Source organism: Chrysemys picta, chromosome 1 (assembly GCF_011386835.1).
Source record: "Chrysemys picta bellii isolate R12L10 chromosome 1, ASM1138683v2, whole genome shotgun sequence".
NCBI lineage: Eukaryota > Metazoa > Chordata > Testudines > Emydidae > Chrysemys > Chrysemys picta.
In genome coordinates, this window is record NC_088791.1 from 65,694,055 (window position 1) to 65,708,461 (window position 14,407).

Sequence of the window (14,407 nt, forward strand, 5' to 3'; positions counted from 1 at the left end):
ACCCAGTGAGTCCAAAAATGAGTGATAATTGCCCTATCTAGTGCCAGCTGGCTTACTTTTGAAGACAGACTCTGCGTTAGTACCCATCACTAAAATGCATCACCTAATGTGGCTGAGATCAGTTTATTAATACAAAACAGAAACTTACAGACATCAGCGCATTGTGGAAATAATGTCTTTATTGAAGATACATTGGCTACTACTGTAATCCCATTGTGCAATATCCACTGTACTGTAAGCACAGATTTCATTTTTTCACTTTTCTGATTTCTCCTTTCTTCAAATATTTTATCTATTTCTTACTCAAGTCCCTTTTAAAACAAAAGCTATAGCTACTTCTAATAGGCATGTACAAGATGCCTTAAATTTTACCTCAAAACCGACTATATCTGACTGATGTAGACTCCCAATATGAGAGGGAGTTCTTGGCAATAATTCTGTAGAATAGCAGCAAAATTCCATACTATACATTCTTGAAATCTAGAAAGAAATATAGATTATATAGCACGAGCTTCCTACTCCTAAAGAATAGCACAAGCTATGCTAGAACAATATTGTGGATGAATTTATTGTGGCACCAGGTGACCTCATCATGGACCAGGCCCCCATTGTGCTAGGTGCCATACAAACAGAACAAAAACAGTCCATACCCCCAAAAGCTTACAGAGGTAATTATGACACTAACTAGGGGAAAATTTGTCATAGGTCAAACTAGTTTCTTGCATTGTTTGTTAGAATACACAGACTTTGTTCTTTGGGCACTGGTTAGCTAAGCTCAATGCATTGCTCAGAATCTCACTATGTGCATTTGACTGAGTGGACAGAGATAAAGGGTGACACTATGACAGGCTTGTTTGTGGGGGAGTAGTCCTTGACCTGCACAGTGCATTAGCTCAGTTGCCCATCAGCTCCTTCTAACAACAAGTTTCAATCAAATCCTCAAGACGCTGGACCAGCACTCTGGTGCATGTGTAAAAAACAATTGGGAAGCTGGGAGAGATCCTGGAAACAGGGCTGTTCCTGCTTTCCAGGGACACATGGTCACCTTTAGGTCCATGTTCTGGGTATGGAATTAACATGTGTAAAGTTGACATTTGGTTTTCCTCTCTGGCCATAAACAGATTTTTATAGTACAGGAAGCTAAGTCCTATACAGCAAAACATCAGGGAGTTTGAATGTTCATTTACATAATCTAAAATTAGCTGATTTACATAATCTAAAATTAGCTGAGCTAGTCCCCTGGTGGGGTATTAAACCTCCCCTTTAATATATTCAACTTCCCCTTTAACATATTAAGCCAATAAGTGTTGTGTTACGTGTACAGCATGCATTGACTTGATTTATTTAGGCTAGCAACTATTACAATGAAGCTGTATATTCAGCATTTGCCTGCTGTATTGCATACCTGGTATGTATTGTATATCCCCCTGAGGAGCCAGCTGTAAACAACAAAGAGTTTTAGAAGGACAGTGTTCAGACAGGTAAAGCTAAAATTGGACCTACTTATTTTGTTTGGAATGTTGTGTATTACAGTGGAGACCCTGCTCATAAGAATGGAGATGATCTGTGATGTGTTTGAGTTGCATGCAGTCCATGCATATCTGCAGCTGGAAGAAAAACACAACATGCTGTGGTTTTGGAAGGTTGCCAACAGAGGAGTTGACATCTTAATGTTGTAGCCCCTGTTTTGGAGAGCAGATAGATTTGTTTGTTTTTCAGAATCAGGACAGTAAAGTCATTTTTAGAATAGGTTAAATTCTTTTAATAGAGACATAACCAAGTCATGTTAATAGTTTGTTTTATACTCTCCACTGTGGTGTGTTTAGAGACCAGGACAAATTTTCATTCTGTTTGGCATAGCCCCATGTCCCTGGGCCTGAATGGAGCTCAAATCAACAATGTTAAAGTTATTGTTTTTTATCACTATCAGCTCAGGTCAGATTAGAACTGATCAGAACATTTTTGATTAAATGAAGTTTTGACAAAATATGCTGTTTCAAAGCCAAAAGGTTGGGTGGAGACTGATCTGTTTCTATGAAGTTTTCATCAGGAAAGTTAAGTAAGAGACTCATTCTCTGGTTGGTGATAGGGTATTGGCCTGGGATTTAGGAGGCCCAGGTTCAAGGCCCTGCTTTGCCTGATCCAGAGTGATCTGGAATGAAAAACTGCATTGAAAAGCAGGGACTAGAACACGAGTCTCTCCCATCCTTGGTCACACCATCATGTGTCTCACACACTCACACCCCCCAAATACACACCCTTCTGAATTAAAAGTTTTCAGGTTTTGATCCAAAGCTAGCCATTTCAATAATTCCATTTTCACAAAAACATTTGAAAAGATTTGTTTTTGTTGCAATGCAGAATGAAAACAAAATTTGAAACCTCAGCCGTTGCTGTGCAGTGAAATTTCTGTTCTCCAGCCAGCTCTAATGACTTAAGCCCCATTTGCACAACTAAACTAGAGATCCCAGTTACACCATGGTATGCAGCTTCCCCCATAGTTTCATTAAAACTTCTAAGTGTTACCTATTTGGACATTTCTATCCCATTCACCAGTTAATCTGAACAGTTGGCTCTCCTAACTTTGTTATAGTTATCAAGTTGCCTGGGCCTCAGGATAAAGCTCCCCCTTCCCCATTATCTTATTACAACTCACAATAGTTTTCCTTTAATTACAGCTATCTTATCTTTTTTCTGTTGCAAGAAACTGGGCCCATGATTAGTGTTGAACTAGCCTAAGTGAAAGAACGTATCTATCATGTTGACTTCTTGTGACATCACAGAACTTTAACCTCCATGCAGGGCCGGTGCAAGTAGGTTTTGCGCCCTAGGCAAAACTTCCACCTTGCGCCCCCTCCCCAGCTCTACGGCAGCTCCCCGCTCCCCCTCCGCCCTGAGGCCCCCCCCCCACGGCAGCTCCCCCCCGGGGAGCCGTGCGGCAGCTCCCCACCCCAGCTCACCTCTGCTCCGCCTCCTCCCCGAGCATGCCGTCGCTGCTCCACTTCTCCCGCCTCCCAGGCTTGCAGCGCCAATCAACTGTCTGGCGCCGCAAGCCTGGGAGGAGAATTAGAGTGGGGGTGGCGTGCTCGGGGAGGAGGCGGAGCAGAGGTGAGCTGGGGTGGGGAGCCCTGAGGCAGCTCCCCCCCCTGCCCTGAGGCACACCCGCGGCAGCTCCCCACCCCCCCGGCCTGGGGAGCCGTGCGGCACCTCTGCACCTAAGCTCCTTTTGCAGCCGAAAGCACTGCTGTTCCCGTCTCCTGCTCCACTGTGAGGCAGGTCAGCTCTTACTCCTGTTTTACTGCTTGCCCTACGATCCTGTCCCATGAAGAGCAGATATCTTCCAGCTCCTGCCGGTATTGCGTGACCTGTGTCTGTAGTTCCAGGATTTCAGCCTGGTTCCGATCAGCAGTAGCAGCTTTCTCTTCTAGTTCACCCCAGTCCCTTATTGTAGAGGTTTGCTCTGTAGATGAGGGGGCTACTGCCATTATTGCAGTCTCTGTTGTGCATGGAATCTTAGTGTTCATGCCACAGGACACCCGGCTTCTTTATTAGACTGCTACCTGCTCCTTTTGGGAGGTCTTTCTGCATGTCTAGCTCATCAGCCAACACTGGTATCCATACAAGCCTCCTGGTACTCTCTTTCTGTGCTCACCATCTTATTATGGGTTTCCAGACATGCCTCTGTGAGTCAGACCTGCACATCTACAGAAGCGGGGATCATTTCTCTGGTCTTAGTCTCTAGCTCAGGGGTGGGCAATAGTTTTCACAGGGGGCCACTCCACTAATTTTGGTAAGTTGTCACAGGCCACACATTTCTTATTAATGAAATTACTTCACCATCTATGATAAAAAGACCCCCATTATGTTCTTTACACAAAGTAATTACACTTAATAACAATTAACTGAATACATGATTATCCAAAACTTATCTTGGAAGGCAATTTATATTGCAAACCGTTTTGTGAACACTTGTAAAATTTGTAATAATAACACTAATGCTAAGCTTTTACTTACAACTTATGTTCATTATTAAAATTAAGTGTAAAAGAAGAAATGAAACTCAGTGTGAAGAAGAAAGTCTCTGATGGGCATTAACAAGGGAGGTGAAGTCAGGTGTCATTTCTGTTGTTGCAACGCGGAGCACTGCTGCAAGGTGGTCATCATTGATCCAAGATCTGTTCTTTGATTTATTGAATTTCATCACAGAAAATGTCTGCTCGCAGACGCAAATTGATCTGAACAGTACAAGCATCTTTTGGGCACGAGCCTTGATCTTTGGAAAGTTCTGTTCATTGAGAGATGCGTAAAACTTCAGAAGTGGCGCTGATTTGAATTGCTCCGCAAGCAATGCATCACACTAAGTCAATAAACTCAAGTTGGAGGTCACTTGGAGCGTTGTCCACAGACCACGTCACATGTGAAAGGGGAGGAGATCAAAGCCATGTCATTTTCTATCATTCTAAAATCCTCAAAGCGGCAAGAAAATTCAGCATGCACAGCGAGCAGTAACGACATATTTCCAGGTGATGGTCAGATATTGTAATCTGTTGCAAAGTGGGGAAGTGTGTGAACTGCTTGTTTCCAATCTGACGGGAAAAGGAGCAACTTTGTCATGAAAGACTTGACAAGGGAATACATGTCATGAACAAAAAGCCCCCTACCTTAAAGTTCAAATTCAGTTCGTTCATGTAACCCATAACAGCAATGGCAAATGCGAAATCAGAGAGCCAGTACACGTCGTTCAATTGAGGGAAATCCACATCTTTTCCTTTCATTTTCAAAAACAAATCAATCTCTGCTCTCAGGTCCCACATGCTTTTCAGAACTTCCCCCAACTTAAGCCATCTAACATTTGTATGGTACTGAACATCCCTGAGCTCTGACTCACTCTTCCAGCAGAGAGACAAATTGCCTGTGGTTTAATGCTCGTGCTCCAATAAAGTTGACCAATTTTGTAACTGTATCTACGACATTGTTTAATGTCAGAACACTTTTGCAGAGGACCTCTTGGTGAATAATACAATGTAGAAAAATTATTTTCTGCTCTGGGTTTGTTTCTGTTGCTTGGTCTTGTATTTTTTTCAACAATCCAACATTTTTGCCTGTCAGATTAGGGCTTCCATCAGTGGTCACACTCACCAATTTCTTCCACTCCAATCCCAATTTTGAGACACTGTTATTTACTGCCTCCAGTAGATCTTTTCCAGTAGTCAGATTTTTCATTGACTGAATGCATTAATGCCAGTTCTTCTGTGAGTTCAAAATTTGTGGTAATACCTTGAATGAAAATCAACAACTGGGCTGTGTCTTTAATGTCACAACTTTTGTTAAGTGCCAGCGCAAAGTATGAAAAATCATTTACCTTGTTTTTCAACTGTTGGTCCAGGTTCTCCGAGATTTCTTCTATACGTATCACCACTGTTCACCTTGACAATGAAATATTTTCGAACTGTTTTTTCTTGTCTGGGCACAATATCGCAGCAGAGTCAACCAAACATTCCTTGATAAATTCTCCCTTGGAGAATGGTTTGCTGTTTTTGGCGATTTTGTGTGCAATCATGGAGCTAGTTCTTATAATTCCGTCTTGTGCTGCGGATAGTTTTGTGAAAAAACTTTGCTCTTTGGCATTTGAGTAACCATCCAATGCGCTTTTCTAACTTTCTCTTCGGCAGACATGTTCTTATATGTGGATGCATGTTTGCTCTCGAAATGCCGGTTTAAGTTGTAGTCTTTGAATAGTGCCACACTTTCCTTGCAACGTAAGCACACAACTTTCCCAGCCATATCAGTAAAAAAGACTTTTGAAGTCCACTCTTTGTTAAATACTCGGCATTCAGCATCTTCTTTCCTCTTCTTTGATAAACTCATTTTTAAATTCTACCCCTCCACTGAAGTGCCATGTAATAAACTAATTTGCGCAAAAACTGAGGGCTACTAAGTATTGTTGATTTTGTGGAATGGGGGGCAGGGGAATGTGACAAAGTGCATTTACCTTCTTCTCTTTTTTTGGCTTTGATCCTGCAATGAGCTCTGTGAGCAGAGGTAAAAGTAAGCCAGTCCGGTCTAGTACAGCATACAAGTAAGAAAGTGGGCACCGATACACAGTCGACTGTACTGGCAGGGCCTCTGATGGTGGGGGAGGGGAGGTCAAAAGGGGCATCTACCCTGGGCCTAGCGATTTAAAAGGGCCTGGGGCTCCCGTCACCGTCCGGAGCCCCTGGCCCTTTAAATTGCTGCCGGAGACCTGGGGCCGCTGCTACCCCAGGGCTTTGGCGGCGATTTAAAGGGCCCGGGGCTCCCAGACGCTGCTACCGTGCCACTGGCCAGAGCCCTGGGCCCTTTAAATCACCACCTGATCCCCGGGCTGGGGAGCACTGAAGGGCTGGCTGGGGGAGTCTGGCCCCAGCCCTGCCCCTTCCGCCTGAGGCCCTGCCCCTTCCAGGGACCCAGAGCCACCCCTCCACCTTGCCCAGGACCCCGGCTGCCCATTAAGTTACTTTCACCCCTGTCTGTGAGAATGGAGGTCTGCACCAAAACAAAGCCCTATTGACTTTTATTTTGGGCGTTCCCCCTAAGGAGTTTGTTGCAGGGTCAGGGTCTTAGTTATTACTAATTTCTGGCTTCATAAAACATCAGAGTTTTTTGTTCATATACCAGACAAGGAAGATAATTACCAACAACTTAAGACAAATCGGCAAACTCATCAGTGACTATTACTGTGGTCCTCTGTATTTTTAAAGAGATTAAGTTTAAAAAAAATAAATTAAAAAAACAACATTTAACATTCATGTTATGTTTTAGAAGAAATCCTCTCGTGGGACTAGTTAAGTTATGTGTTTTGATGCCTAGCAATATGTGAACTGCTGCTTAGATCACATCATATTTCAAGAATCCTGTAATGAGTAGTTCTAAATCCCACGTAAAATGCTGGTTAGGTACTAGCCCAAACCAGAATCCTTTATTCCATAGAAGTTTGTGACTAAGTAAGAACTGTAGCAGTTATTGTAAATTATTATGTTGACAATTTTACAAATGCTAATGTATGACATAAGTCTGTACACCACTACTGGAAGCCACAGTTGTGGTGGTGATTTTACTGTGCCCATAATGATGCGAGTGGCAGTGCTGAAAGCCGACAAGTGATGCGTGGAAGCTGTGTATCCATATGGGTGAGCAGTGTTCTGTGGTAGAATAAACAGGGCCCAGTGAAAAGATCCGTAGGCAGCGCTGCCAACAGAATTGCCAGGCTCCTGGTCAAGGGTATTATGCACCCACCCCAGAAAGGTCCAAAGCATTGTGGGATCAGTGCAGAAATCCACAGGCCCACCAGTGGTTGAACAGTGTGTTGTGTGTAGATATGGTGCACGGTGTGCACCCAGACAAGATGGCTAGTAAGAAGATATTGCCCCATGCAACAGTGCAATTCCCTAACACAGACAACCCAACATCATTGATAGGATGGTTTTAATATTCTAACATGCTAACAATGCATAGTTCTAAGATGGGTCTCAAACAAACAATCCCTATCTGTATACTACTTAAACATCATTGTAGCTAGCACAGTTCAGTTCCCACTACAGAAGAAACCCTAATCAATCTGAATTTAAAATCACTTGTTAGAAGTGGACCTTCCACATTCATTTCTTTCTCTTCTCTTAAATTACATTTAATTTTCTAGAGGCCAAGAACTGTAACAAAATAATGTTGACCACAGTGCATTTGTTTTATGATTATAGTTTTGTGTCATGTCTATATCATGCAATATTATCTTTGTCAGATCAAATAAGCACCATGTTGAGCGTCTTCCTTTCTTCACAGTGGACTTGAAAAATAAAAACTGTGCTTCTCAATACAGACAGTTGGGAGGGAGCTGCTGCTCCATTTGATAGACTTCCTGGTGACCAATGATAAGAGCGATCCAGTCGTTACAAGGCTAATCAATAGCACGCGGATTCACATCATGCCATCAATGAACCCGGATGGATTTGAAGCTACAACCGTGCATGATTGTTATTACTCAGAAGGAAGGTAAGGATGTGTGTTTTTTCAGGGTAGGGTAGGGGGCAGAGGAGACAGTAAATAGGGAGGTGGTTGTTTGTTTTGTTAACATTTAGAGATAACCAAGTGGCTGGGTTATACTTGGTGGATAGAATAGCCTAGGAGCTACACTCGGGACATGTTTTGGTCTTTAGAAGGCATACTAAATGGGGCACAGGGCTTTGCTTTGAAGAAAGCTGTCAAACACTGGGTGTGCGAGAGAGAAAGCGTGCGCTTGCATGTGCCCTTGGAGATCTAGGGATATGGGGAGGAGAGAGAGAACACCAGCTCTGAACTAGAGAGGAAGGATCATCATTTTTAAGTGGTTTAAACTTGGGTTATTCTGGATTCTGACTCAAAGTACATCTTCTCGGGATCCCCAAGATGCCAAAAAATAAAAACAGTCACAAAGACTTAACTTCAACTAAGAATCTCAAATTTTCAGAATCAGGGGCAGGCAGAATGCCCTCTACCCTCAACCCTTCTTTGAGATGAGGTGGAAGATTGAAAACTTAAAATGAATCTGTTTGCTGTTGGGGGGCGGGGAAAGGCATAAACGAATACAATGTTTAACAATACACATGCCAAACTGGGAGAAGCCTCCACTCCTCACCTGCCCCACCAAGAAAGAAAATTTAAGAATTCACATTAAAACCAGACATTTTATGCACTACAAAAGCACAGGTTATTCCACCCCACCCCTACAGCAGAACACTTACGGTGTCTCAGTTGATTTCTACTCTGGGCCAATTTTAGGCAAAGATGGAACAGACCACTATAGAGAGCTCTACATCGGTGGGGAGGTGCTGTGTAGTGCTTCCTTTAAAGCAGTGATGGCTGTATTCTTACAGCACATCTCCACTGAGAATTTTTGTCAATTCTCTGACGGTTGGTCTAGCACCAATGTTGCTAGCATAGACTGCCTGCAGCATTTTTACACCTCTGTGTCCATATTGCTTTTATCCAGTTAAGACAGGGTAAAAATATTAGCAGCCATGTTCACACTAGCTGCAGTGGTACTAGACCATTGGTAGGAGAACTGTCAAGTTCCCAGTGAAGACAAAGCCTTAGGCCCCATCTATGCTAACAAAAGGTAGAATTACAAAGTAGTATTACAAAGCAGTCTCAATAATGTGGATGACGTTGTGCAAATGGAGCTGAGTTCAAGGGATATTGCACTAATGGCAGCTGGCTCTGTGTGTGTAAAGTATTTGATGCCAAAGAAAACGTAAACGTTGTGCCACTTCTGCAAACCTTTATATGCTCTAGTGTTCCTGCTGGTGACCCTGCAGAGACTAAAAAGGGTAGAAAATTTTAAAAAGCCAGAGAAAAAGAGACAGAATGGAAAAGTATAAGGAAGAGAAATGCTAAGTGGCAGAGAACAAATTAACAAAGTTGGGAAGGTAGAGAAGAACAAAGTGCCCAATCCTGCAACTCATATTCATGCAAGTAGTTGTGCTGCTTGTACCAGGACTACTTGTGTAACTAAGAATTGGGTTCTCTTGGGTCTTTTGCCTTGGCTGTCATGTCACTTTGGCAACCTAGGGGATTTGGCGCCTTATTGAACTAGAGCCAGGGGAGGCAACCTATGGCACGCGTGCCGAAGGCGGCACGTGAGCTGATTTTCAGTGGCACTCACACTGTCTGGGTCCTGGCCAGCGGTCCAGGGGGCTCTGCATTTTAATTTAGTTTTAAATGAAGCTTCTTAAACATTTTAAAAACCTTATTTACTTTACATACAACAATAGTTTAGTTATATATTATAGACTTATAGAAAGAGACCTTCTAAAAATGTTAAAATGTATTACTGGCACGTGAAACCTTAAATTAGAGTGAATAAATGAAGACTCGGCACATCATTTCTGAAAGGTTGCCGACCCCTGAACTAGAGTAAGCCCTGCTTTTGGATAAGGTAGATATTTATTCCTGAAACAAGTGGGCTAAGATTCTTTAAATGGAGGGTGGGATTTTTTTCCCATTGGGTGACGCATCCAAAGGATTGATGCTAAGCTAATGAGACTTTTAAAAATTAATACCCAAAGCTAAATATTAATCAGATGGGTAGACTGTCCTAGTGGAGAAAAGAAAGGAAGAAATAAGCACTTGGACACAGGTAGGAATTTCAAACACCGTCAGAGGAAAAAAATGCTTTGAATATCTACAGAGGTTTTTTTATAGCCACATGCTTGGGATGACACTATTACGACTGTCAGTCATGTGAGAGTCATAGTTTCTTTCTAAACAAGTGAAAAACACACCCTTTTATTCCATACACTCCCTTATTTGGCTTATGCAACAATCTTACATTTTACTATGTTTTGTGTGATGTTTCAAGCATCACTCCCAATGTCTCCACTTGGAAATATATTAATTACTCTACAGTAATCAGCCCATTGTGGGCAGAGGCTAGTAGCATCCACAATGCAGAATAAAGTCACTATTTCGTGATTTGTGAAAACACAGTTTGTGATGCTCATTCTTTCCATGTACCGTTCCAGTAACTCTGTTCCCAACAGTCACGAACACAGATCCAAAGCATTGTGAATCTACTCAGATTCAACAGATTAACAAATATAGAACTGTATTTTCTCTCTCTCAAAGGTTCAATAAGAATGGGGAAGATCTGAATAGGAATTTCCCTGATGTCTTCAACAGTAACAATGTCACAATCCAGCCAGAGACTCAAGCAGTGATAAATTGGATACAAAATGAGACATTTGTTCTTTCAGCTAACTTGCATGGTGGAGCACTGGTTGCCAGTTATACATTTGATAATGGTAACCCAGGTAAGCTAATATCTGTGTTTCCTATTTGGGTCCATTTTTTTCTGCCAGCTTCAGTACGAGCAAAATAAAATGCCTGATGTGTTGAAGAGAAGCACCAGACTTACACAAGCTCAGATGTGTTGGGATACCCGGATAGTACAGTTTCACTGGATCACACAACCTGATGTGTAGGTTTGGGAGCTTCATATTTTTTATCTAAGACAATATTGTGTGTGTTTTAACATTAACTTGGCTTGTACCATGACCATCTTTATTATACAGCTACTGGCTTTTTACAAGGCTATAGCAGATCACGAGATGATGATGTTTTCATACACCTTGCAAGAACCTACTCTTCCAACCATGCCAGCATGTACAAAGGGAATGAATGTGGGAATAAACCAGTCTTTCCATATGGCATTACAAATGGGTATGCTTGGTACCAACTGAAAGGTAAAAATTTCAGTGTTTTCCAACTTTCTCTGATCTCCACTGCTTTTATTTGATTTTCCAACATGTACTTGCTAATACACCTCTGAATTCCTTGACAGCGAAAGTTCTGTGACTTGTCCACACTAGAGTTTAACTCAAGTGAGCTGATTGTTAATTAACATGAGCTATCCATCATGTTTGCACATACTAGTCTGGGCACTTCAGGACACAAGCTTTTGTGGAGCATCCAGACGAGCATGTACAAACATGTTAGCTAACACAAGTTAATGGACCAGCTTCCACTGGCTGGGTCTTCAGCTCCTCCCTGCCCTTAAGCCAGGCTCTTTTACTGCTCCATCAGCCAGCATGCCACCTGTCACAGTTCAGGGCAATTGCACCTGTATTCCCCCCTGTGGTCCAGCAAGGGCACCTGCTCTCAGGGTTTCGGCTACCCTGGCTGTCACCTCTCTTGGGTGCATCTCTCTCCCTTCTGACCAGGGTATCTCCAGGCTGAACAGTTCTCTGCCTTAGAATCATAGGGTTGGAAGGGACCTCAGGAGGTCATCTAGTCCAACCCCCTGCTCAAAGCAGGACCAATCCCCAGGTAGATTTTTGCCCCAGATCCCTAAATGGCCCCCGCAGGGATTGAGCTCACAACCCTGGGTTTAGCAGGCCAATACTCAAACTACTGAGCTATCCCTCCCCCCCTGTGTTGTTATCAGTAAAAGACAGGCACTCAGAGCAAGCTTCTCTTGCCCTCTCTTCAGAGACTAACAGAGGGATCAGTAACAATTGTAAGTTAACCACCTAGCACTTCCTATTTTATTATTAAGATAAAAGCACTACAGAGAAAACATCAAAAACAATAAAAGAACCTACACACATACTAATAAATTAACTAGTGTTCACCTCAACCCTACCATGAGCTCTGGCAGGAGCAATCTTTCAGAACCCCACCCAAGGGATTTCCTGGCAGTTTCAAGTTCATCACAGCTTCAGCTCAGAACAAGCACACTCATGACAAGCTTAGTCTACCTCTTATACAGTTCTGGGATCTTTGATCTGGAGTTTCCAGGAACAGGTAATTAGCAGACACTTGGTTTCTCTGTCCAGGGCATAAGTTCAAAGGGATGGAGTCCAATGGGTCATTTGCATTCCCCTTACTCCCAGGTATTTCCTAGGAAATGCACTTTACATGCATTGTTCCAAAAGATCCTTTGAAGTTCTTCATATTGCATTAATTGCAATTAAATGCAGATTGCATTAATCCTGTCTTCTGGCTAACAAAGTTCCATACAATTCCACAATAGTACATAAACGTGCATTTTTAATACAGTGGCCCCAAAGGTATTATACTTAATGCAGTAAAGTTTATCTTAATTTCGTAAAGTTTGTCCAGAACATTGTCAATCTGTCACATCTCTTCAGAGCTCCTCCTTAGCCAGCTGGCACAGCTATCTATCTATTGGCAAGCTGCCCCTTCTGGGTTTCCCCTCCCCTCCCCTTCTGCTGTCAGGCCAGCTTTTCCCCATTCAAATAACACGACAAGCCCATCTCCTTCATTTGCACTTGCTCCATCCCCCCACCCCTACAACACAAATTGAGAGGGAAGGGGTTAATTTTTATGCATTAACATAGATGCACATACATATACGATGAACTCTGTGCCAAATTCTTATCTCTGCTATGCTTGTGTAAATCAAGTGTAACTCCAGTTATCAGTAGAATTCATCTGGTGTAGCTGAGATAAAAAATCTCTCTCCTTTTGTTTAAAAAGGAGAGAATCAATTTCACATTTACGTAACATCTATCTTCATGTCTAATCACTGAAACAAATACACCCCTATTTATATCCATGTGTAAATAACCAGATATACACACCTGAATAATCACATTCTATGTACTATAATCACTACGAAAAGTGACACTACACGTCTTTAGTAAACGATTTTCAACTACTCAACCAGTCTTCTCCCAAGCTTGGCAAAGACTACATTCCTCCCAGAGTTCTCCATAGTGCAAATGCCAAATCCAGGTTTTTAAAACCAAAGAACTACAGCAGGGTCGATAAAAAATCATTATATTAAAATATATATAATGGAATTTTATTTAAATTAAATACCTTTTTATTTTTAAAAATAAACATACAAAATTAAATTTGAAATTATGACAACCTATGTTTAGTCCAAACTTACTATAACCTATTTAAAACATTTAAATAAAAAATATATTCAAACCTGTTTGCTGACAAAGTTTTAAAGAAAGTCAAACCACTGAACTGATGGAAGTCATTGTCTTGGCACCTGGAACCAGAGATTGTTGTAGTGCTAGTCCAGATTTTGACAGCAGTAACCTCTTCTGAAGTTGTAGAGAATATTTTCTTCATTTCAGTTTATTCACATAGTTCGGTTCATTAGCTAGTTAATTCAAAGTTAAGAAATCAATTAGGAGTTGAAAAAACATGGAAGCTTGTTTTCCTCTTCCAATCTATGAATAAAAATTCAGTGTGAGAGAGTGAGATCTACTAGTTCTAGAATCTTGAAGGACATAGTGACTAGAAACAATCAGTTCAATTCACGAACTACAGCTAATACTTCCTTTGTTTAATAAATCAGTTTTAAATGCAGAACATGCTTTTGATAAAAATACATATTTTCCTTCTGTGTCCAGCACGTTTAAAGTAAGTTTTATTTAACTAATAAAAACATTTAAATGCTGTTTTTGTGAATTTCTAATTTTTTCCAGTTTCCATTCAAATAATTTGACACACACAAAGAATAAAAATAAATCTAGTAAATAAGAAATATCATTTGCCATTGTCTAACGTGTGTAAAAACTAAAATACTGAATAAATGTATTTTAAGCTAAATCATTGCTTAGATAAATATGTGTAAGATATAGTGTATCCTCCCTGATTAAATCAATTCACTTTGGTTCTCAGCATGCCAAAAAAACCCACACCTGAACAATTTTCTTATTGTGTAAAAAAAAATCACTTTTTTCGTACATTCATAATTCAAATGACGAAAAGGATTTTGAGGCACAACTGAGCATGACAAACTTATGCCCCCCTTATAGATACAAGTACTTGAAGAGAGGTTTTGAATCAAAGGGTCCCCCTTTCTCAACCATTATTATAGCCTCATTCTAGTAATTCCACCACACTTCGGGAT

At 41.5% G+C, this 14,407-nt stretch overlaps 1 protein-coding gene across 5 annotated transcripts in view; it reads left to right on the top strand.

The window, feature by feature from the left end:
- The window catches only part of CPM (carboxypeptidase M), a 69,685-nt gene that overhangs the window by 39,336 nt on the left and 15,942 nt on the right, over positions 1-14,407 (top strand). For all 5 annotated transcript variants that reach the window (XR_010593249.1, XR_010593242.1, XM_042860155.2 and 2 more), the window contains 3 exons: positions 7,856-8,028; positions 10,639-10,823; positions 11,085-11,255. Coding sequence is in view for 3 of the 5 variants with exons in the window: in XM_042860155.2 (XP_042716089.1) it covers positions 7,856-8,028; positions 10,639-10,823; positions 11,085-11,255 (529 nt within the window). In the remaining 2 variants the exon portion in view is untranslated. The remainder of the gene's footprint in view (positions 1-7,855; positions 8,029-10,638; positions 10,824-11,084; positions 11,256-14,407) is intronic.